The sequence below is a fragment of the Bufo bufo genome, chromosome 6, assembly GCF_905171765.1.
Source record: "Bufo bufo chromosome 6, aBufBuf1.1, whole genome shotgun sequence".
Lineage (NCBI taxonomy): Eukaryota > Metazoa > Chordata > Amphibia > Anura > Bufonidae > Bufo > Bufo bufo.
In genome coordinates, this window is record NC_053394.1 from 264,394,135 (window position 1) to 264,419,837 (window position 25,703).

Sequence of the window (25,703 nt, forward strand, 5' to 3'; positions counted from 1 at the left end):
GTATTATCGGTGCATATAGGTGCTGATAGTTTGTCAGAGGAATCCCGGCCTAACCACCAGTAAAACAATCAAAAAGGAAAAGTTCCTTCTGGAGTCCGGGATATAGTCACTTCTATGTAAGCTAGCTACATCCCATCACTCAGAGGGACCTCTCCTACATGACACCTTCTCAGTATATAATAGATGGAGAAGGTCCTTCTGGAGTCTGGGAATGGACATTTTTTATATGAGCCGTCTAAATCCCATCACTCAGAGGGACCTCTCCTACATGACAGCTTCTCAGTATATAATAGATGGAGAAGGTCCTTCTGGAGTCCGGGAAATAGTCATTTCTATATAAGATGGCTAAATCCCATCACTCAGCGGGACCTCTCCTACATAACACCTTCTCAGTATGTAATAGATAGAAAAGGTCCTTCTGGAGTCCGGGAAATAGTCACTTCTATGTAAGCTAGCTATATCCCATCACTCAGAGGAACCTCTCCTACATGACACCTTCTCAGTATAAAATAGATGGAGAAGATCCTTCTGGAGTTGGGAAAATAGTCATTTCTATATGAGCTGGCTAAATCCCTTCACTCAGAGGGACCTCTCCTACATGACACCTTCTCAGTATATAATAGATGGAGAAGGTCCTTCTGGAGTCCGGGAAATAGTCATTTCTATATGAGCCAGCTAAATCCCATCACTCAGAGGGACCTCTCCTACATGACACATTCTCAGTATATAATAGATGCAGAAGGTCCTTCTGGAGTCTGGGAAATAGTCATTTCTGTATAAACTGGCTAAATCCCATCACTCAGAGGGACCTCTCCTACATGACTCCTTCTCAGTATATAATAGTCTGGGAAATAGTCATTTTTTATATGAGCCATCTAAATCCCATCACTCATGTAGGAGAGGTCCCTCTATGACAGCTTCTCAGTATATAATAGATGGAGAAGGTCCTTCTGAAGTCCGGGAAATAGTCATTTCTATATGAGATGGCTAAATCCCATCACTCAGCGGGACCTCTCCTACATAACACCTTCTCAGTATGTAATAGATAGAAAAGGTCCTTCTGGAGTCCGGGAAATAGTCACTTCTATGTAAGCTAGCTATATCCCATCACTCAGAGGGACCTCTCCTACATGACACCTTCTCAGTATATAATAGATGGAGAAGATCCTTCTGGAGTCTGGGAAATAGTCATTTCTGTATAAGCTGGCTAAATCCCATCACTCAGAGGGACCTCTCCTACATGACTCCTTCTCAGTATATAATAGAGGGAGAAGGTCCTTCTAGAGTCCAGGAAATAGAAAATAAATATAAAGACTTTATTATCCACCGTTCACCTGTGTTACTTTAGTCAATGCTACAAAGTGAAACAAATACAAATAATAATGTCACCGAAGCTTTACCAGAATGGTTCTTGTGCAGAGAATGGGATTTAGCTAATTCACTGTGAAGCTAAATAGTATGATAGATCAGGTCCAGGACAATATGGGAATAAATGATCCCTGCTATAGAGCTGGCTATTTTTCATTATTAGTGAGGACCAGGTCCTTCTGAGTCCTGGGAAATAGCCAATTCAGGCTACTTTCACACTTGCGGCAGATTGCCGAAACTGCCTGCCTGATCCGGTGTAACGTTATACTTCCCTACTTCGTGAGATTTCCCTACCCTCGTCACTTCCGGTCGCACCGGACATGACGTGAGGAGGTGTGAAGCGTCATGGGCCAGTACGGGCCAGTGCTTTTTCCCTACACTAACCGCTGGTGAGGCTCCCAGCGCATGCGCAGTTTCGGCCGGTGTCCAGCTGAGAACATCCATCCGATCACCGCGCCTGCGCACTGGCCCATAATTTTTCCCTACCCTAACCGCTGGCGAGGCTCCTGGCGCATGCACACTCTGCTGTGAAATTTCCCAACCCGGTGCGACCAGAAGTGACGAGGGTAGGGAAATCTCACAAAGTAGGGAAGTATAACGTTACACCGACAATCTGCATGCAAACGGACAGCATTTGTAGACGGATCCAGAAGCGGACACGTCTTACAAATGCATTGCAAGAACGGATCCGTCTCTCCAGATGTCTTTCGGAGAAACAGATCTGTTATATATATTTTTCACATTTTTACCGGTCTGCGCATGACAGATCCGGCATTGCTGTATTTTTAATGCCGGATCCGGCACTAATACATTTCAATGTAAATTAATGCCAACTGATCCGGAATTTTGGACAGAGATAATACCTCAGCATGCTGCGGTATTTCCTCAATCCAAAACGCCGTTCAGTGACTGAACTAAAGACATCCTGAACAGATTGCTCTCCATTCATAATGCATTAGGATAAAACTGAACAGTTCTTTTTCGGTATTGAGCCCCTATGACGGAACTCAGCGCCGGAAAAGAAAACCTCTAGTGTGAAAGTACCCTCACTCTGACATAGCTAAATACTGTATCTATGAAGGACCTCACCACTAGGGGGCAAAAAGGTCCTTACCAGTTATGGGAAATAGACAGCTGCTGTAGACCCGGCTATTTCTCATTAAAATAGCGCCTAGTCTTTTCTCCGCACAATGGTTTGTTTAGGCCGCTCTCTGCACGTGTCACTGCACTGACGTACATTCCGCGGGAAAAGGCCGCCTCGCCACGCCCACCTTCGTCCCAGTTCCGCTGACGTCATTGCTCTGCGCCCAGCAGCTAGCCGCTCTTTCCTGTTGTCCACGTGATCGCTGTGTGCTAGGTCGGAGCTGCGAGCATGGCGGATCAGCGCGTGGTGCCCAGCGATCTGTTCCCTCACGTGCTGCGTTTTCTGCAGGACAACCAGTTCATAAATGCGGCTAAAGAGTTTAAGAAGGCCACCGGGGCGGTGAGTGATAGCCGGGGGGAGCGCGACACCGCGTCGCTATTGGGGCAGGAGCTGGGGTCCCCATATTTTTTCCCAGCCACGTATTGCCCCCCCCCATTTCTTGGTCCAATATGGCTGTATGTTGTATAGATGTCATGATGTACATCACTATGCAGCACACAATTCCATCTAGAAGTTATGAATTACTAGCAATTTTACAATGAAGCTCCAGATGGGTGTAACACTGCACAGTCTGACATAATCCCATCAGTGCTGCCAGTGTCACTGCAGAGACTGGTAACACCCATTTGGACCTTCATTGCAAACAGCTAGTAATTCATTCATAACTTCTAGAAGGAATAATGGAGGAACGGCACAACGTGAAATCATAAGAATAGTAGCTTCAGAATTGTTTTTACAAATGGGATGCAAGTAGTTGCTAAAACAGACACGTTACAGCTCCTTTTTAAAGGGGTTGGTCCTCCCTGCTGACCTTTTGTACATGGGGGACCTGTGGTGGAAATCATACTTGCCTGATCCCTGCTGCTGGGTTACGGCTCATTTGCTCTGCCTCAGTCAACAAAAAGTTGAGGTGGGTCGCGTGGCTGACATGTCTCCCTGCATCAAACCAGATGTTGACGTGGAGAGACCCAGGAGCTATGGGACTGTGAAGGTGACAGAACCCAGGTGCAGGGATCATTTAAGTATGGTTCCCATGCTTGGGAGCGGGGCTTCAGAAAAGGTCGCCAGGGATGAACGACCCCTTTGAGAAATGTCATCCATTACTGCAGAGTAAATTGACCTGCGGTGTAGACATCAAATCCATATTCTGTCAATTTATCGGTTTCTTAGGAGTTTTCCGGGACTTTAATACTGATGGCCTTTCCTCAGGATAGGTCATCAGTATCAGATCGGCGGGGGGGGGGGGGGTCTGATGCCCGGGACCTCCACCAATCACTGTTTGAAGAGAAGGCAATACGCGTGGGAGCGCAGCCTTCCCTTCATTGTTTACCTGCTCGCCATCATAATCGCAGCAGTGAGTAGTGTAATTCGAGGCTGTCCCATTCACTTCAATGGGACGGCTCCTTTCTATTCAAGTGTGTAGGAACGAGCCGTCCAATTGAACACTACTTGCTGCTGTGATGTCGATGGCGAGCAGGTAAACAATGAAGGGAAGGCAGCGAGAGTGTGGAGCCGGACCTCTTCAAACTGCTGGGTGGCGGACCCCCACCGATCTAATATTGATGACCTATCCCGACGATGGTGGTTTTTAATGTTATGATTGATTGTGTAAGTGTGCAGTAAGGGCTCCTGGTCCGATGCCACAGAGGGTGATAGACAGCGCCCCCCATGGCTGTAGTATGGATCCCTTGGAGAGTTATTGATGATTTTTTATTTACCTTGCTTTTTTCTTTGACAGAAGGATCAGGACGCTAGCCCGGCCTCGCTTCTTGAGATTTACAGTGATTGGATTAAGTGAGTTATGTTTTTTCTACTTTTGTCAATTTTTTTTAGACTAAAAGCTCCTGCACCTTACTTGAGTAATGTTACCCAGAATAGGGACAGACAACATAGTCACTGATGTACTAAAGCAACATTGCTGTCAACTTTCAGCACACAGCGGGGAACAGTCTGGTTTTTTCATAAGCCCCAGATAACCCAACCACTTTCTGATGTTTGAGAAGAGAACAATCATCTGCGGGGAGATAGGGTGTAAGAAGTATATTATTTACAATTGGCCACTAGGACCATCAGTGTCCCTCGATTTACACGTGTTAGTGATTCTAAAATATAGCTTTTATTGCTTGTCCATAAAATAGCTAACTGGGAACTCTATCTTAACTCTATAGTTAAAATTATCAGCATAGCCTGCCTGTCTGTTGACAATTATAACAATGTGTTCTCTGATTATCAAGTCCGTCCACTAGGTGGCTCTGTGCATCTGCAGCTGCCTGTTTCATGCGTCCTTTATTATTCAGGTGCCTCTCTGCTTGTGTAATGCACGCTGTTCTTCCCACAGCGTGTAGGCTCCAGCCACTTTAGCGGACTAGACTCATGTATTAGTGACTCACTCAGACATGAATAACGGCCAGGCTATTGCTGGCTAAAACGCTAACTTCACTAGCTGCCCCCCGCTGTTCTTCCCACAGCGTGTAGGCTCCAGCCACTTTAGCGGACTAGACTCATGTATTAGTGACTCACTCAGACATGAATAACGGCCAGGCTATTGCTGGCTAAAACGCTAACTTCACTAGCTGCCCCCCGACATGTTTCGCCAACATGTCGGGGGGCAGCTAGTGAAGTTAGCGTTTTAGCCAGCAATAGCCTGGCCGTTATTCATGTCTGAGTGAGTCACTAATACATGAGTCTAGTCCGCTAAAGTGGCTGGAGCCTACACGCTGTGGGAAGAACAGCGTGCATTACACAAGCAGAGAGGCACCTGAATAATAAAGGACGTATGAAACAGGCAGCTTGCAGATGCACAGAGCCACCTAGTGGACGGACTTGATAATCAGAGAACACATTGTTATAATTGTCAACAGACAGGCAGGCTATGCTGATAATTTTAACTATAGAGTTAAGATAGAGTTCCCAGTTAGCTATTTTATGGACAAGCAATAAAAGCTATATTTTAGAATCACTAACACGTGTAAATCGAGGGACACTGATGGTCCTAGTGGCCAATTGTAAATAATATAAGTTAAGGTCCCAACACGTGCTAGGGGGATATGTATAAATCAATTCAGAAGGGTGTAAGAAGAGCCCATTCACACGACCGTATTTTCGGATCAGATGCTGACACATCCATTTCAATGTGGCCGCAAAAGATGCGAATAGCACACTGTGTGCTATCCATATCCATATGTCCGCTACGCGGCTCCTCAGGAAAGATAGAACATACAAGAATAGGACATGTTCTATCTTTTTTTTTTTTTTTTTTTTTTTTTGCGGAATATCCATGCAGATATATGGAAACAGAATGTACACGTCATTTCTGTGTTTTTTTTGCGCCGACCCATTGAAGTGAAAGGTTCCTCATACGGGCCGTAAAAAACAGGAACGGACACAGAAAAAAAATGCATTTGTGTGCTTGGGCCCTACTTGTGTGATAATTTGCTTCAATGATGTGAATCGGGCTGAGTGGCAACTGCAATACTGCACATAACCCCTGTAGAGGTGCGGCGCTGTATCTTGTAGACAACAGCCATAGTTTTCCTCTCTCCCATGTCGGCACGGTTTTTGGTACATAATTATCTTTTTGGTAATTCTGTGCATCCTCTAGGTCTTTTTACACTAGCTGTTTTCTGCTCCAACAGAAAAAGTCCAATAAATTCATTGGGGTTTTTCTGATGACTAGTGTTATCCGTTGGAATCTTTAAAGGAGTTCTTGGGGCTTTTTATAAAAACTGTCAAATCATACTTGCCCTCTCCGGTCCTACACGCTGGCTCCTGTGTGTCCATCTTCCTGTTTCCGTCTTGTTTACTACCTCCCAGGCATGGTCACCTACTTCACTGCCGCCAATCACAGGCTTCAGCAGCAATGAGTCCACTAGCATATAACCTGGGCTCCGACTCCATTTTCCGACTGTGGTACAATGATATGGCATGACCGCCTCCACGGATTGTCCTGCCCCTTAGATGGAATATGTAATGGCCTAGGTTCAGCAGCGTGGGTGCACACAACTCCCTGGGCACTGAACTGCTGGTCTAAATAAATCTCTTACTGAGACTGCCATGTTCTAAGAGTGGGGGCAGTCGTGAAGGAGGTCACATGATTGACAGACGGAACATCATGCCGCATCATTGTAACTTGGACAGCCAGTGCCATATGACCACAGGTCGGAAAGGGTGGTCAGAGCCCAAACTTATAGCTCATTATTAGTGCCTGGTTTTATACAAGTATATAAAAATGATTGTTTGTATAACACTGCAGACCTTTGAAATACATTTATTAGATTTGGAGGCCTTGACACTATTTTGAACTTAAATGGAATGTCTCGCTTCGGCAAGTGGCTTTTATCATTTAGGTAAAGTTAGTACAAGGCACTTACTAATGTACTGTGATTGTCCATATTGCTTCCTTTGCTGGCTGGATTCCTTTTTCCATCACATTATACACTGCTTGTATCCATGGTTACGACCACCTTGCAATCCAGCAGTGGTCGCCTAGCTTGCACACTATAGAAAAAAGTGTCCGCGCCTTTGGTGGCCAGGACAGCAGGCCAACACTTTTTCCTACAGTGTGCAAGCACGGCCACCACTGATGGATTGCAGGGTAGTCGTAACTAGGGTTGCACCAGGTATCGATACCCAGTCTATACTTTTTGACCCGTATCTATTCATTACCGGGATTTGCTATTTTCTTATACTAGGCAGTGCTCCTGTGTGGCTCCCAGCGTGCACCATATTCTCCTCAGCAGCACAGTGGAGAAGTAGGCAGTCCCTTCCTCCCCACTGTGCCGTGGCCACTGCGTCACCTATAAATGTAATTAAATCATTAATACAAATGTAAACGGTGGGTGTCGGCCATATCAGGGCACTGCAATCTACTGAACCGCGGAAATTGACCCCTCAGGTGCCAATACGGCTGGCACCCGCTGCTTACATTTGTATTAATGGTTTAATTACATTCATTGGTGGCACAGTGTTCAATCCCCTCCACCTCAGTCTATTCATTAGTGGCAGTGGCCACAGGGTCCCCACCTCTCCTCATTGGTGGTGCAGTGGCAGCTTCCCATCGGAGTCCCAGTAGTGAAATTGCGGGGCTCCTTTTGGTTACCATGGCAGCCAGGATGCTACTGAAGCCATCCATGGCTGCCACGGTAAGCTTCCTGCTTCTTTGTACACAAAGCACATGGCAGCAGGGACAGTGTCAGAATCCTATTCACCCTTATAGAGCTCTGTGAATTGGACAAGGGTTCTAGCCCCTAAAGAGGCTAATAGTTAATTACAGAAAAAGTAAAAAAAAATAAACAATATTAAAAGTTTAAATTAGCCCCTTTCCTAATTTTACATCTAAACTATATAAACTTAAAAATAAAACATATTTCGTATAGCCATGTCCGAAAAAGTCCAAACGATTAAAATATTTAAAAAAAATATCCTATGCAGTGGATGCTGTAACAGAAAAAAAATAAACGCTCAATTTGCCATTTATTTTTGTCACCTTGCTCCGCCGCCGCCCCCCTCTCCCCCCCCCAAAAAATAGGATAGGACTGTTCTATTATGGGCTGGACGTTCCATAAAATGCGGAATGCACACGGCTTCTTCTTTTTTTTTTTTTTTTTCACATGGTGTCGTGTGTTGCAATACTTTTTATGGTATCTAAATCGACTCAAAATTTTGGTATCGTGACAACCCTTGCCGTAACCATGGAAACGAGCAGTGTATAATGAAATGGAAAAAGGAATCAAGCCAACAAAGGAGGCAATACGGACAATTACATTACATTAGTAAGTGCCTGGTATTAACTTTGTCTACATGATGAACGCCATTTGCTGAAAGTAGGGGTGCACCGAAATGAAAATTCTGGTCCGAAACCGAAAATTCATGATGCCTTTGACCGAAAACCGAAACTGCCTTTTTGCCCAAATACTTTTAAAATACTTTTTTTTAATGATTTTATTAATAATTCTTTTTCATGAATGAAATTCATCTGTGGGTGGCGCTGTTATGGAGGGGGGGATATGTGCACTGTTATGGGCATAACAGTGCACAGATCCCTTTCCCCATAACAGTGCAAAGATCCCTTTCCCCATAACAGTGCACAGATCCCTTTCCCCATAACAGTGCACAGATCCCTTTCCCCATAACAGTGCACAGATCCCTTTCCCCATAACAGTGCACAGATCCCTTTCCCCATAACAGTGCACAGATCCCTTTCCCCATAACAGTGCACAGATCCCTTTCCCCATAGCAGTGCACAGATCCCTTTCCCCATAGCAGTGCACAGATCCCTTTCCCCATAGCAGTGCACAGATCCCTTTCCCCATAGCAGTGCACAGATCCCTTTCCCCATAGCAGTGCACAGATCCCTTTCCCCATAGCAGTGCACAGATCCCTTTCCCCATAGCAGTGCACAGATCCCTTTCCCCATAGCAGTGCACAGATCCCTTTCCCCATAGCAGTGCACAGATCCCTTTCCCCATAGCAGTGCACAGATCCCTTTCCCCATAGCAGTGCACAGATCCCTTTCCCCATAGCAGTGCACAGATCCCTTTCCCCATAGCAGTGCACAGATCCCTTTCCCCATAGCAGTGCACAGATCCCTTTCCCCATAGCAGTGCACAGATCCCTTTCCCCATAGCAGTGCACAGATCCCTTTCCCCATAGCAGTGCACAGATCCCTTTCCCCATAGCAGTGCACAGATCCCTTTCCCCATAGCAGTGCACAGATCCCTTTCCCCATAGCAGTGCACAGATCCCTTTCCCCATAGCAGTGCACAGATCCCTTTCCCCATAGCAGTGCACAGATCCCTTTCCCCATAGCAGTGCACAGATCCCTTTCCCCATAGCAGTGCACAGATCCCTTTCCCCATAGCAGTGCACAGATCCCTTTCCCCATAGCAGTGCACAGATCCCTTTCCCCATAGCAGTGCACAGATCCCTTTCCCCATAGCAGTGCACAGATCCCTTTCCCCATAGCAGTGCACAGATCCCTTTCCCCATAGCAGTGCACAGATCCCTTTCCCCATAGCAGTGCACAGATCCCTTTCCCCATAGCAGTGCACAGATCCCTTTCCCCATAGCAGTGCACAGATCCCTTTCCCCATAGCAGTGCACAGATCCCTTTCCCCATAGCAGTGCACAGATCCCTTTCCCCATAGCAGTGCACAGATCCCTTTCCCCATAGCAGTGCACAGATCCCTTTCCCCATAGCAGTGCACAGATCCCTTTCCCCATAGCAGTGCACAGATCCCTTTCCCCATAGCAGTGCACAGATCCCTTTCCCCATAGCAGTGCACAGATCCCTTTCCCCATAGCAGTGCACAGATCCCTTTCCCCATAGCAGTGCACAGATCCCTTTCCCCATAGCAGTGCACAGATCCCTTTCCCCATAGCAGTGCACAGATCCCTTTCCCCATAGCAGTGCACAGATCCCTTTCCCCATAGCAGTGCACAGATCCCTTTCCCCATAGCAGTGCACAGATCCCTTTCCCCATAGCAGTGCACAGATCCCTTTCCCCATAGCAGTGCACAGATCCCTTTCCCCATAGCAGTGCACAGATCCCTTTCCCCATAGCAGTGCACAGATCCCTTTCCCCATAGCAGTGCACAGATCCCTTTCCCCATAGCAGTGCACAGATCCCTTTCCCCATAGCAGTGCACAGATCCCTTTCCCCATAGCAGTGCACAGATCCCTTTCCCCATAGCAGTGCACAGATCCCTTTCCCCATAGCAGTGCACAGATCCCTTTCCCCATAGCAGTGCACAGATCCCTTTCCCCATAGCAGTGCACAGATCCCTTTCCCCATAGCAGTGCACAGATCCCTTTCCCCATAGCAGTGCACAGATCCCTTTCCCCATAGCAGTGCACAGATCCCTTTCCCCATAGCAGTGCACAGATCCCTTTCCCCATAGCAGTGCACAGATCCCTTTCCCCATAGCAGTGCACAGATCCCTTTCCCCATAGCAGTGCACAGATCCCTTTCCCCATAGCAGTGCACAGATCCCTTTCCCCATAGCAGTGCACAGATCCCTTTCCCCATAGCAGTGCACAGATCCCTTTCCCCATAGCAGTGCACAGATCCCTTTCCCCATAGCAGTGCACAGATCCCTTTCCCCATAGCAGTGCACAGATCCCTTTCCCCATAGCAGTGCACAGATCCCTTTCCCCATAGCAGTGCACAGATCCCTTTCCCCATAGCAGTGCACAGATCCCTTTCCCCATAGCAGTGCACAGATCCCTTTCCCCATAGCAGTGCACAGATCCCTTTCCCCATAGCAGTGCACAGATCCCTTTCCCCATAGCAGTGCACAGATCCCTTTCCCCATAGCAGTGCACAGATCCCTTTCCCCATAGCAGTGCACAGATCCCTTTCCCCATAGCAGTGCACAGATCCCTTTCCCCATAGCAGTGCACAGATCCCTTTCCCCATAGCAGTGCACAGATCCCTTTCCCCATAGCAGTGCACAGATCCCTTTCCCCATAGCAGTGCACAGATCCCTTTCCCCATAGCAGTGCACAGATCCCTTTCCCCATAGCAGTGCACAGATCCCTTTCCCCATAGCAGTGCACAGATCCCTTTCCCCATAGCAGTGCACAGATCCCTTTCCCCATAGCAGTGCACAGATCCCTTTCCCCATAGCAGTGCACAGATCCCTTTCCCCATAGCAGTGCACAGATCCCTTTCCCCATAACAGTGCACAGATCCCTTTCCCCATAGCAGTGCACAGATCCCTTTCCCCATAGCAGTGCACAGATCCCTTTCCCCATAGCAGTGCACAGATCCCTTTCCCCATAGCAGTGCACAGATCCCTTTCCCCATAGCAGTGCACAGATCCCTTTCCCCATAGCAGTGCACAGATCCCTTTCCCCATAGCAGTGCACAGATCCCTTTCCCCATAGCAGTGCACAGATCCCTTTCCCCATAGCAGTGCACAGATCCCTTTCCCCATAGCAGTGCACAGATCCCTTTCCCCATAGCAGTGCACAGATCCCTTTCCCCATAGCAGTGCACAGATCCCTTTCCCCATAGCAGTGCACAGATCCCTTTCCCCATAGCAGTGCACAGATCCCTTTCCCCATAGCAGTGCACAGATCCCTTTCCCCATAGCAGTGCACAGATCCCTTTCCCCATAGCAGTGCACAGATCCCTTTCCCCATAGCAGTGCACAGATCCCTTTCCCCATAGCAGTGCACAGATCCCTTTCCCCATAGCAGTGCACAGATCCCTTTCCCCATAGCAGTGCACAGATCCCTTTCCCCATAGCAGTGCACAGATCCCTTTCCCCATAGCAGTGCACAGATCCCTTTCCCCATAACAGTGCACAGATCCCTTTCCCCATAACAGTGCACAGATCCCTTTCCCCATAGCAGTGCACAGATCCCTTTCCCCATAGCAGTGCACAGATCCCTTTCCCCATAGCAGTGCACAGATCCCTTTCCCCATAGCAGTGCACAGATCCCTTTCCCCATAGCAGTGCACAGATCCCTTTCCCCATAGCAGTGCACAGATCCCTTTCCCCATAGCAGTGCACAGATCCCTTTCCCCATAGCAGTGCACAGATCCCTTTCCCCATAGCAGTGCACAGATCCCTTTCCCCATAGCAGTGCACAGATCCCTTTCCCCATAGCAGTGCACAGATCCCTTTCCCCATAGCAGTGCACAGATCCCTTTCCCCATAGCAGTGCACAGATCCCTTTCCCCATAGCAGTGCACAGATCCCTTTCCCCATAGCAGTGCACAGATCCCTTTCCCCATAGCAGTGCACAGATCCCTTTCCCCATAGCAGTGCACAGATCCCTTTCCCCATAGCAGTGCACAGATCCCTTTCCCCATAGCAGTGCACAGATCCCTTTCCCCATAGCAGTGCACAGATCCCTTTCCCCATAGCAGTGCACAGATCCCTTTCCCCATAGCAGTGCACAGATCCCTTTCCCCATAGCAGTGCACAGATCCCTTTCCCCATAGCAGTGCACAGATCCCTTTCCCCATAGCAGTGCACAGATCCCTTTCCCCATAGCAGTGCACAGATCCCTTTCCCCATAGCAGTGCACAGATCCCTTTCCCCATAGCAGTGCACAGATCCCTTTCCCCATAGCAGTGCACAGATCCCTTTCCCCATAGCAGTGCACAGATCCCTTTCCCCATAGCAGTGCACAGATCCCTTTCCCCATAGCAGTGCACAGATCCCCCCCCCCCCCCCCCCATAGCAGTGCACAGATCCCCCCCCCCCCCCCCCATAGCAGTGCACAGATCCCCCCCCCCCCTAGCCGTGCACAGAACCCCCCCCCCCCCCCATAGCAGTGCACAGATCCCCCCTCCCCATAACAGTGCACAGATCCCCCCTCCCCATAACAGTGCACAGATCCCCCCTCCCCATAACAGTGCACAGATCCCCCCTCCCCATAACAGTGCACAGATCCCCCCTCCCCATAACAGTGCACAGATCCCCCCTCCCCATAACAGTGCACAGATCCCCCCTCCCCATAACAGTGCACAGATCCCCCCTCCCCATAACAGTGCACAGATCCCCCCTCCCCATAACAGTGCCATAGACCGATCCCCCTACCCATAACAGCCCCGGCCCTGCTGCTCACAGCAGACTAATCACTCACTGCATCTTTATTTTACCTTACAATCGTGATGCTCCAGTAACAACTCTGCAGGCAGAGCGGAGGGCGGCGTGACGCACCTGCTCCGCCCACTTTATGAATGAAGGAGGCGGAGCAGGCGCGTCACGTGAGTAAGTGACGTTACGCCGCCCTCCGCTCTGCCTGCAGAGTTGTTACTGGAGCGTCACAATTGTAAGGTAAAATAAAGATGCAGTGACTTAAAGTAAACCGCCCGCCCGGCACGGGTGACAAATCCCAAACCCCATATTTTCTGCCGATATGTACCAATATCGGCCGAAATGGATTAGGCCCTTTTTCGGCCGCCGGAATTTCGGTGCACCCCTAGCTGAAAGGGAGACAAACCATTTAACCTCGGAAATTACTTGTATGTATTGAATCATTTATTTTCTAAACCATCACTAAAATAGACTCAGTATAGTATCCATCAGATACTTTTGGGACACGTCTAAGTAATGTGGATAGATAATACCGCCAACAACAGACGTGAATCCAGACTTAAAGGGGTTGTCTGCATTTTTTTTTTTTAGATTGATTAGCTATCCTCAAGAGAAAGCGGCACCTATACGAGCGCTGCCTTCTCCATTTACCTGCTTGCCGTCGCAAGTGAATGCGACCACATAGTTGCATTGACACCTGCTCACCATTGCATTTGTGCAGGTAAACAATGAAGAGAAGGCAGCGCTCGTATGAGGGGGGGGGGAAAGCTGACAACTCCTGAGTATCTGAGGAAAGGGATTTAGGGGTCACTATTTCAGAAGACTTAAAGGTAGGCAGACAATGTCATAGAGCAGCAGGAAATGCTAGCAGAATGCTTGGGTGTATAGGGAGAGGCATTACCAGTAGAAAGAGGGAGGTGCTCATGCCGCTCTACAGAGCACTAGTGAGACCTCATTTGGAGTATTGTGCTCAGTACTGGAGACCATATCTCCAGAAGGATATTGATACTTTGGAGAGAGTTCAGAGAAGTTTTATAACCTGCTTGAATCGTGTTCAATTTGCCCAAGGGGCGGTGTTTCATCTCAACTTGCGCCCAGCCAGCCTCGCCACAACTGCCGTTTGAAGCGCCGCCCAGCTCATCAATATTCACTTCGCTGGGCGGCTACTAGTGTCCCCGGCCATCTTCAGCGCATGCGCCCGGCACCCTCACTGGCCGGGATCGCATCGCGCCTGCGCACAGTCTGATTCTCAGAGGCCGATGCAGCCTCTGCTTTATGCGCTGCTCTGAACTGTGCCCGGCGCATGCGCATAAAGCAGAGGCCAGTGAGGGTGCCGGGCGCATGCGCTGAAGATGGCCGGGGACACTAGTAGCCGCCCAGCGAAGAGAATATTGATGAGCTGGGCGGCGCTTCAAACGGCAGTTGGGGAGAGGCTGGCTGGGCGCAAGTTGAGATGAAACGCCGCCCCTTGGGCAGATTGAAGACGATTCAAGCAGGTTATAAAACTTCATTTTACTGTATTTATAAGGTGGACAGGGGGGATACTTAGATGATTCTAATACACTTTATAAGACCTGTGTGTATATGTATATATGTATGTATATATATATCTATATACATACATACATACACTTTTTGGGCCTGTCAGTGTCCCTTTAAACAATATTATAGTTCTGTTTTTGGGCCTTTTGGTTGGTCAGTGGTCACAAAATACATGTGTGTATTTTATTGTTAAAATTGGTATCGGTGAGTACTTAAATAAAAGTATTGGTACTCGTACTCAGTCTTAAAAAAAAAAAAAAAATGGTATCGGGACATCCCTATTTCTAAGTTAATAAAATGCTGAAATGGAGATTTATCAAAAGTGTTGTAAAGGAAAACTGCCTTGGTTGCTATGGGCAAGGTGGCGGAATAGGGAAACTGGAGTAGCTTTTCTAGGACTCGAGCAAAACGGTCTTTAAATAGTCCCCTCATGATAAATTCTCCCCTCGACCAGTACTTATACAGGAGTTCTGTACATACGGAGCTTGATGGATTAAGCCACTTTTTTTTTTTTTTTTTCTTCGGATTTGTACAGAATGAAGGAGGAAAAAGTCTCTAATTGGAGACATGGTGGTTCTGGAACAGCCCTACAGTCTGTGTGTGCATGAGTCCTTAGAAGTCAACCTGTTAAGACATCCCCAATGCTGTGGTACCTCTAGTATTTTAAATGTAGGGTCCCATTATCTCACGCCATTAAAAGCAGTTCATATATATTTATTTTTTACTGTGTAAGTAAAGTTAGGGAATAGATTATTTTTATTTTTTTTAAAGATGCATGAAACATAATTTCAGGTCTCCAGATTCAAAGAAAAGGAAACACCCAGTCAATGGTCTGCCTGCTAAGAAATCTGCCAAGGAATCCAGCAGCGATGAGAGCTCTAGTGAAGATGAGGAGCCACCTGCAAAGAAACAGGGTAAAATATGAGTGATGTGGTGAATTTCTTAAAGGGTTATCCAATAACAAGTATTACCATGCCATCAATAGGGGATTTCAAGTAAAGTATTATTGCAATGTACTAGGGATCGACCGATTTATTGGTTTTACCGATATTCAGGATTTTGAAAGTTATCGGCATCTATTTTGCAGATATTCTGATAACGAATCGGGTACACGGATCGCGCTGCTTACAGCGCTCTCCGCGTTGCCTCAGCAGCACAGGGGAGAAGAAGCAGTGTCTCCCTCCCCCTGTGCTGCCGCTGCCAATGAGAGGGAGGACAAGAGGAGGGGAGGGGCTGTGGCCACTGCGCCACCAATGAAGATAACTCACTCATTAAATCATATACAGGAGGCGGGAGCTGGCTGCAGAATCACATACCCGGCTCCCGACCTCTGACAAGTAGCTGCGATCTGCGGTAGTTAACCCCTCAGGTGCAGCACCTGCAGGGTTATCTGCCGCTGATCGCAGCTACCGCTCATAGAGGTCGGGAGCCAGGTATGTGATTCTGCAGCCAGCTCCCGCCTTCTGTATATGAATTAATGAGATCGTTATCTTCATTGGTGGCTCAGTGCGCCCCCTCAGTATTAATCATTGGTGGTAGTGGCCACAGGGTCGCCTCCTCAGTGGCAGTTCCGATCGGAGCCCCAGCAGTGTAAGCCTGGGGCGCCGATTGCACAAAGCACAGAGCAGCAGGGACAGTGTGAAGTCTTATTCACCCTGATGGCTCTCTCAGTATGAATAGGACAAGGGTTCTAGTCCCTAAGGGGGCTAAAAGTTAGTAAAAAAATAATAAAAATAATAAAAATAAAAAAAACACCAAAATATTAAGTATAAATGAAAGAAAGATTTACAACAAAAAAAAACACTACACGTTAACAATAAACATGTTCATTTTCAGCAGATTTGTGTAGGATTTTTATTTATTTTCAAACAAGAAAATTCACAGAATATCGGTATAAATTATCGGTTATCGGCCTGACAGTTCCCAGATTATCTGTTATTAAAAAACAGACCAAAAGTTTGGACACACCTTCTCATTCAAAGAGTTTTCTTTATTTTCAGGACTATGAAAATTGTAGATTCACACTGAAGGCATCAAAACTATGAATTAACACATGTGGAATTATATACATAACAAACAAGTGTGAAACAACTGAAAATATGTCCTATTCTAGGTTCTTCAAAGTAGCCACCTTTTGCTTTGATTACTGCTTTGCACACTCTTGGCATTATCTTGATGAGCTTCAAGAGGTAGTCCCCTGAAATGGTTTTCACTTCACAGGTGTGCCTTGTCAGGTTTAATAAGTGGGATTTCTTGCCTTTATAAATGGGGTTGGGACCATCAGTTGTGTTGAGGAGAAGTCAGGTGGATACACAGCTGATAGTCCTACTGAATAGACTGTTAGAATTGGTATTATGGCAAGAATACTAAGTAAAGAAAAACGAGTGGCCATCATTACTTTAAGAAATGAAGGTCAGTCAGTCAGCCGAAAAATTGGGAAAACTTTGAAAGTAAGGGCTATTTAACCATGAAGGAGAGTGATGGGGTGCTGCGCCAGATGACCTGGCGTCCACAGTCACCGGACCTGAACCCAATCGAGATGGTTTGGGGTGAGCTGGACCGCAGAGTGAAGGCAAAAGGGCCAACAAGTGCTAAGCATATCTGGGAACTCCTTCAAGACTGTTGGAAGACCATTTCAGGGGACTACCTCTTGAAGCTCATCAAGAGAATGCCAAGAGTGTGCAAAGCAGTAATCAAAGCAAAAGGTGGCTACTTTGAAGAACCTAGAATATGACATATTTTCAGTTGTTTCACACTTGTTTGTTATGTATATAATTCCACATGTGTTAATTCATAGTTTCATAGTCTTAGATTAGAAGAAGATGACTGCTTTATTCCAAAAACAGCTCCACGCCTGTCCATGAGTTGTGCGCTGGTTATGAAGCTCAGATACAGTGGAGTGAATGGGGCTGAGCTGTAATACTACATAAACATGTGGTGCTTTTTTGTAGAAGGCAGCCATCTCTATCTAGTGCTGGACCACCCTTTTAATAAACACTTTATATTTTAGCTGTTACAGCAGGCAAAAAGCCCATACCCAAAGTGCCTCCACCAAAGAAAGCCAAAAGCAGCAGTGAAGACTCCAGTGATGATTCTGACTCTGAAGAAGACACTAAGAAAGCTCCTCCAGTATGTTTACTGTTTTATTACATTCATTTTTGTGTTTTGATAGAAGCCTTCTTGGGCCTTCATCAGACAGAGGTTTGGTCTGTAAGGCAAAACTGGAACAGAAACGCAGATAAAAGTAGAACGATTTGCACCCTTCTGTGTTTTTGACCTGTTCCTTGTTTTAACTTGAAAATGATGATTTTAAAATACATATCAAATTTGCATTGTGTTGCAAATCTCCTTCCTGAGCCTTTTCACTCTGGGTGTGCACTCTTAACTGCCTAATTTCTGCCCCCACACATTACCATACTTGTCTCCTTTCAGCAGAAAAAGACCACTCCTCAGGTGAAGGCAACAAATGTCAAAACGCCACCTCAGAAGAAAGCAAAGGACTCCAGCTCTGACTCTAGTAGTTCTGAAGATGAAGCGCCTAAGAAAAAACAGCTACCTGTCACTAAGTCCCCAGGTAGTAACCCTTGTCTCTATTTCAAAGTAGAAAAGCTGATATAAGGCCTGCCTAAGGGTGCCCATATGTTTGTTCGACTGATAGCTTGCACCCCTCCCCACCTTCCAAATTCTTGCTGGTCTTGATTAAGAGATAAACCCCTTCAGCTACCACGATTTACCCATATGTCAGTTGCTGAGGGAATGTATGGAGCAAGCTGTGAGGTAAGGCAGAGGAATGCAGCTCTCTCTGCCATCCAATCTGAATCCCCCTCAGTGAAATCGCGGGGCTCTTATCCGTAACCATGAGAGCCTGGTTATTGCTGAAGCTTCCTAGGTCTGTCATGCTAAGCTTTCTGCTAAGATGTGCAATAGATCTCTATTGACAAAACAATTAGCGCCGGACATTGTGTCCTTGTCATCAAGAGTGCAAACAGCGCTAAATAAGGAGGAGGTTGAGCTTCATGAGCATAGGCCATCAGAAGTGGAGCAGCGCATGGTGTGCCTGGAGGAGGACTCTGCTGAAGCCACAACCAAACTTGATGATCTGTTCCAGCTAGCTAACCGGCTAAGTGACCGGGTTGACGACCTGGAGAATAGGTCTTGTGGAAGCAACTTGAGATATGTAGGAGTGCCTGAATCAGTGCTGCAGAAAGATCTCAATCTGCCATTTGTTTGAATATGAACTGCCCCAGACCCTGGCTCTATTGGATAGGAGGAAAGTGGAGAGAGCACACAGTGGGGCCCCCGAGAACTACCTACAAAGGCCCCTACAAATATAAATGGCCAAGGCAAGTAATCTGCAAGTACTTGGACTAGTCAGATAAGGAAGACATACTAAGAGCTTATAGAGTGTGGCGGGAACCCCTGATCTTGAAAGGAGTCAGTGCTACTGTTTGCTGATGACTACTCGTCGGAGGTCACAAGAAAGCGCAGAGCTTATAGTGTTGTTTGCTTGGGATTGCATAAGAAAGGGATTAGATTTAAACTCTATTATCCTACCATATTGAAAATCTGGCAGCAGATTAAAATCCCCAAAAGGCTGTCAGTCACAGGGAAGGGGGCGTGGTTGCCATGACTTGGAACAAGGTGGCCGCTGCCTCCTTGACTTCAAGCATGTGTGGAGAAGCGCGCCGGGCAGGGATAAAACAAAGTTTTTAGTACTTTTGCTGCATCTGCCTTCAGGAAGAAAGGCATCATCCGAAACGCACTGCTGGCTACACGCAGGTACTGCTGGCGGCTTGGGGTGGTTTTGGGAGGTGACAGGTTCCCTTTAAAAATGTCAGAGAAAAGTGATATGAAGCTTGCCTGCGGCGTGGTTCTAGTAAACAGAGACTCTACTTGGAAGGTCACATGGACACTTTTTTTAGGTTCCGATTAAGGCGGTAACATTTGTCGCTTCACTACTGAGGCGAATACCAGAAAAGAGTCATGTCTAGAGATATGTCTTTGTTTTTTTGTTTTTCTTTAATCTAGTTATGAATGCGCAGGAAGATAGAAGGCATGACTGAACTAAGGGTAATCAGGATAATTTAGCAGACTTTGTAACTGCACTGTCCCTAAGAGATAGCTGTCGATTACATTCTCCCCAGGATGGGAATTTACACATTACTCGCATGCACATAATACTTGGTACCACATAAACTATTTATTCTTGTCTCCAGTGGCTCTCCAGAGTAGCAGCTATAGCTATTGGTGATATGGTCGTATCAGACCACGCTGCTCTGCTTCTTGACCTTGAAGTTCAGCACCCTAGAGGTGGAGATTTTATATGGAGATTCCCAAATTATCTGTTGCAGTATGAGGACTTTATAAAGATAATGCAGGGGTGGTGGATGGAATATGTAGATTGTAACAGGGAATATATTCACTCACTCGCACTGTTTTGAGAAACAGCAAAAGCTGTCCCAGGGCTCCAGATGGCGACCAAAACTGTCGACAATGCGCCTTAAAATGTGCACATGGCGACAAGACTTTTTAGTCTTGTCGCCATTTGCGACTGGACCGCCGGGTTGCTGCGCAGCTTAGTATCCGTTAAAGAACATGGCACGCGCCATGTTCTCTTCACTAGCACAGTGGAGAAGGAGGGAGTCCCTCCCTGCCCACTGTGACGTGGCCACCAATGGGGAGATAGCAGGGAGGAGCTGTGGCCACTGTGCCACCAATGAATGTAAAACATTAATACAAGTATAGGTAGCGGTATCACAGACCCGGCCTCAATAACGGGGCATGCGATACGCGGAAATTAACCCCTCAGGTGCCACATCTGAGGTGTTAATTGATGCAGATCACATGCCCTGTTATTGAGGCCGAGTCTGTGATACCGCTGCCTACACTTGTATAAATGAGTTGGAGAGGACCTTTCATGGGTCCAAATAATATGAACTAAGTAGCAGGCTACATAGAGTGGCGCCCAGGGATCTAAGTGCACTTACTATTATTTCTGGGCGCCGCTCCATTCGCCCGCTGTGGCCCCCGGTACTTTAAACATTCAGAGCAAGGAGGAGGAGACCCCAGTGTCTCTCCTTCTCCCTGACAGCAGCGCTGTCCAATCATAGCGCAGAGCTCAGACCCAGGGAGAAAAAAAAACCTCCCTGGCTCTGCGCTATGATTGGACAGCGCTGCTGTCAGGGAGAAGGAGAGACACTGGGGTCTCCTCCTCCTTGCTCTGAATGTTGAAAGTACCGGGGGCCACAGCGGGCGAATGGAGCGGCGCCCAGGAATAATAGTAAGTGCACTTAGATTCCTGGGCGCCGCTCTATGTAGCCTGCTACTTAGTTCATATTCTTTGGACCCATGAAAGGTTCTCTTTAATGACATTCATTGGTGGTGCAGTGCGCCCTCCCGCCCCCCATTATTACTATCATTGGTGGCGCAGTGGTCACAGCCCTCCCCCCCCCATTGTTATATGGGGGCCACAGGGTCCCCTCCATTAGTGGCAGATTACACTGCTGGGGCTCCGATCGGTTACCATGGCAGCCAGGACACCACTGAAGCCCTGGCTGCCATGGTAATCTTGTTGCTGTGTGTACTATGCACAGGGCAGCAGGGAGAGTGTGAGGTCCTAGTCACCCTAATACAGGTCTATCGGGGTGAATAGGACAAGTGATGAAAAGATCCAGGTTATAGCCCCTAAGGGGGGAAATGGTTATTAAATAAAAAGTTAAAAACACCATAATACTAAAAGTTTTAAATGTCTCCTTTCCCAATTTTACATATAAAATTTACAAACAATAAAAAATAAACATTACATATTGCCACATCCGAAAAAGTGTTTAATATTTATTAAAATATTTCCGCTCTGGTGAAGGCCGTAACAGAAAAAAATCAAAACTGCGCAATTTGCCATTTTTAGTCACCTTGTTCCCCAAAAGATGTTAATGGATGTGAGGCATGTGGTGCTGTGTTCTCCTATATATAGTGCTGACTCACTACTGTGACCTGCGTCTTATCTTCTCAGTCCTTTTTTTTATTTTTTTTATTATATGCATTTTTAATTTGGCGACTAAACAATTTAGTTTGGCTCCTAAATTTTTTAGTTTAGGAGCCGATGGCTCCTGGTTATTTATTTTTTAGTCTGGAGCATTGTCTTGAGAGGGCGCCTAATGGCATATGTTTAATCTATAAAGAAGCTAGCAAGAGCGAATTTTGTGATGGAGAGTAATGTTTTGAGAACGGCATATGTGGACTTTCTCCCGGCTCGGACCCAGATCACTAAAGAGAAATGGGTTTCGGCCCAGAGAGACTGACATATGGGCCGACAGGAAGGAAATTATAGGGAGGGCTAGACCTGAAGCTGAGTTACATAAGTTTGGACATAATTCAGAGAAATTACTGGCTTTGCCTAAGATTACCGATGAACAGCTTGCTTCTCCAAATGCCCTAATAACAGCAATGGAGATCCAGGCAACTAGAAGGGCTCCAGGTCCAGATGGATATTCTTCTGACTTTTATAAAGCAATGAGTGCTCAGTCCCAGTACTCACCACACTATTCATTTCCATTCAGGGAACTGACTATCTGACCACATAAATACAGCCTTCATTACCGTAATACACAAGGAGGGGAAGGATCCTGAAGACCCATCCTCGTATAGGCCAATCTCACTGATAAATCAGGATCTGAAAATACTTTCCAGATTACTAGCCAATAGGCTAGCAGATATTCTAACCACGCTGGTCTCCTCTAGACAGGTGGGTTTTGTTAAGGGTAGATCGGCAATCCCTAATATTCGCAAGGTACTGCTAGCGCTGTCGATCGCGAGATCAATGGGCTATCTAGGGAGAAACTCTGCTATTGTAACATTAGATGCCGAAAAGGCATTTGACAATGTCAGTTGGAAATGGCTAGCTCTGATCTTGGATGCCATGGGTTTTAAAGGTCTATTCCAAATCTTTCTTAAAGAATTATACATGAACCCTAAGGCTAGGATATGTACTGCGGGGTGTCTATCTTACCTTTTTCCCTTATAGAAGGGTACCAGACAAGGATGCCCTATGTCCCTATTGCTGTTTTGATCTGGCAGTAGAGCCGCTGGCCAGATACTGACTCGTCGGATATCTTTGAAGGACTGGCAGTGGGTAAGCGGACAATGAGGCTAGCACTATTTGCTGATACAGTATTCATGGCGGACCCTATTAAGGATATGGCAAAAGTGATGCACGCATTAAGGGCCTTTTGGGTCTTTTTCTGGATTCCGAATCAATTATACAAAAAGTAAAGTACTTTTCATGCAGAGTAAACACCTTGGGGGACAAGTCCCAGATGTGTAGGGAATACCGGTAGCTAGTTTGTATATCACTTATCTGGGAATAAAAATAGGAAATACCCTGGAGTCGATATATAGACTAAATTTTGCTCCATTAATTGCCAAAATTCTGCGAGAACTGCAACAGTGGCATGACCTCCATTAATGATGGTGCATTAATCAGGCGCAATCATCTACTCAAAATGATCTCCATGTCCAAATTGTCATAACCCCTACAGACTATTCCTTTATTGTTGAAGCATACTGATATCAATAAGTTAACAAAAGCCTTTACAGTGTTTCTTTGGCATTGGAAACATCCCAGAATTAAATTACACAAACTTTAGAGTTGTTGCGATACCAAATTTTTGATTCGGTTTCGATACCATGAAAAAGTATTGTGATACTCGATACCATTCGATACCACGCGAAAAAAATAAACAAAAAAAGCCACGTGCATTCCTCATTTTTAAAAATGGCGAATCGCGCAGTTTTTATTTTATTTTTTCTGTTCCGGCATTCACCACCTAGATTTTTTTTTTATATTTTAATAGTTTGGACTTTTCTGACGTGGCGATGTAATATGTTTATTTATATATTTTATATGTGAAATTGGGAAAAGGGGGGTGATTTATACTTCATATTTTAGTGTTTGTTTTTTTTCACTTTTTATTTAATAACTATTTCCCCCCTTAGGGGCGAGAACCTGGGATCTTTCATCCCTTTTCCTATTCACCCTGATAGATCTCTATCAGGGTGAATAGGACTCCACACTGTCCCTGCTGCTCTGTGCTTTGTGCACACAGCATCAGGGATGTTACCATGGCAACCAGGGCTTCTGTAGCGTCCTGGCTGCCATGGTAACCGATCGGAGCCCCAGGCTTACACAGCTGGGGCTCCGATCAGAAGCTGCCACTGCACCACCAATGAGGGGGAGTGGAGAGGTCCCTGTGGCCACTGCCACCAATGATTTTAATACTAGAGGGTTGAGAGGGGCCGGCGCACTGTGCCACCAATGATTTTAATGGGATGGGGGGATTGAGGGGGGGGGGGGGGGCACACTGCACCACCAATGATTTTGGACCACCGCTGATCGCAGCTCCCTGTCAGGGGCAGGGTGCCGGCAATGCGATTCTGCTGCCGGCACCCGCCTCCTGTATGTGTTAAAGACTGACTACTGTATATGAGTCCAGACTTTCACTATTAGGCCACACAGAGCGGCGCCCAGCGATGTCTCAGCACTCACCATTTAGTCCTGGGCGCCGCTCCGTTCGCCCGCAGTGCCTAGGGTTGCCACCTTTTCTTCAAGCCAAACCCGAACAGAAGGGAGGGAGGGCCCTTTCCAGGCCCCACCCATGTCCCACCTCCAGCCACGCCCATGCCCCGCCTCCAACCACGCCCATGTCCCACCTCCACCCCTGATTGCTGTCGCACCGCAATCGTTACGCCCCTGATCCCACGCCTGCGCCGTACTGTTTAGTATTCGACGCAGACGCAGGATTTACGGGACGAAGAGGAGAACTCGGACGTCAATCAACTAAACATGGGCGTGCCACTGCCAAAGGTGAATGGACGGAGCCTCTAGGTGCTGCAGCAACGCCCTCATAGCACCTAGAGGCTCATTAGCATATCATGTCTTTATTTTAAAGGGCTTCTGTCACCCCACTAAAGTGATTTTTTTTTTTGGGGCTAGTTAAATTAGTTATATTGCGATATATGAAAATATAATGGTGTTACTTACTTTGATCCAGCAGTTTATTAAAAAAATGAAGTTTTATAATATGTAAATTCGGTCTCTACCAGCAAGTAGGGCGGCTACTTGCTGGTAGCTGCTGCAGAAATCTGCCCCCTCGTCGTGTTGATTGACAGGGCCAGCCGGCATTTCAAAAATCGCGCGCCTGTGTGGATTCGGCGCAGGCGCTCTGAGATGAGGAGGCTCGTCTCCTCAGAACTCCCTCAGTGCGCCTGCGCCGATGACGTCTTCTATTTTGGTGATGTCATCGGCGCAAGCGCACTGAGGGAGTTCTGAGGAGACGAGCCTCCTCATCTCAGAGCGCCTGCGCCGAATCAACACAGGCGCGCGATTTTTGAAATGCCGACAGGGCCAGCCGGAGGAGGAGATCCCGGCTGGCCCTGTCAATCAACACGACGAGGGGGCGGTTTTCTGCAGCAGCTACCAGCAAGTAGCCGCCCTACTTGCTGGTAGAGACCGAATTTACATATGATAAAACTTCATTTTTTGAATAAACTGCTGGATCAAAGTAAGTAACACCATTATATTTTCATATATCGCAATATAACTAATTTAACTGGCCCCAAAAAAAAACAACACTTTAGTGGGGTGACAGAAGCCCTTTAAGAGAACGGCAGCAGGCAGGGAGTTATAAAACACACTGTTATGCTCTGCTGACATCAGCCCATCGCTAATGTCAATCAGCTACATAACATAAATGTTTTTTCTGATTGACAGATTCAGAAACCTGAGGCTGTTTAAACACTGTTACAAACATGCTTCAAATGTTTTATATTTATACCTTTTTAGAAGTAAAGTAAGTGATTACCTAGTGTCACAGTCAGACTCAGTCTTGGTCATGTTGAAAAACTAGCAGGGCACAGCGGGCACAGTCTGGGCTGGGCACTAGTTGGGCAGGCTGCTGGAGCCTGGAGCTGCTGGAAGAATGATTTCAAATCTCCCTCCCTGCCTCTCTCTCTGATGTCACTTCCTGTGGACTTGACTTAGTTCCTTATCAGAGAGAAGGAGGGAGGGACTGAGAGGCAGAGGAGGAGCGAGGAGACT

At 46.8% G+C, this 25,703-nt stretch overlaps 1 protein-coding gene across 4 annotated transcripts in view; it reads left to right on the forward strand.

Annotated features, from left to right (window-relative positions):
• Positions 1-2,688: 2,688 nt before the first annotated feature.
• Positions 2,689-25,703, forward strand: part of NOLC1 (nucleolar and coiled-body phosphoprotein 1) — a 46,027-nt gene continuing 23,012 nt past the window's right edge. For 3 of the 4 annotated variants that reach the window (XM_040436975.1, XM_040436979.1, XM_040436977.1), the window contains exons 1-5: positions 2,689-2,851; positions 4,251-4,306; positions 15,401-15,522; positions 17,619-17,737; positions 18,041-18,182. In XM_040436975.1, coding sequence (XP_040292909.1) covers positions 2,741-2,851; positions 4,251-4,306; positions 15,401-15,522; positions 17,619-17,737; positions 18,041-18,182 — 550 coding nt within the window. In that variant the 5' untranslated portion in view covers positions 2,689-2,740. The remainder of the gene's footprint in view (positions 2,852-4,250; positions 4,307-15,400; positions 15,523-17,618; positions 17,738-18,040; positions 18,183-25,703) is intronic. The other variant, XM_040436976.1, reaches the window with a different exon arrangement.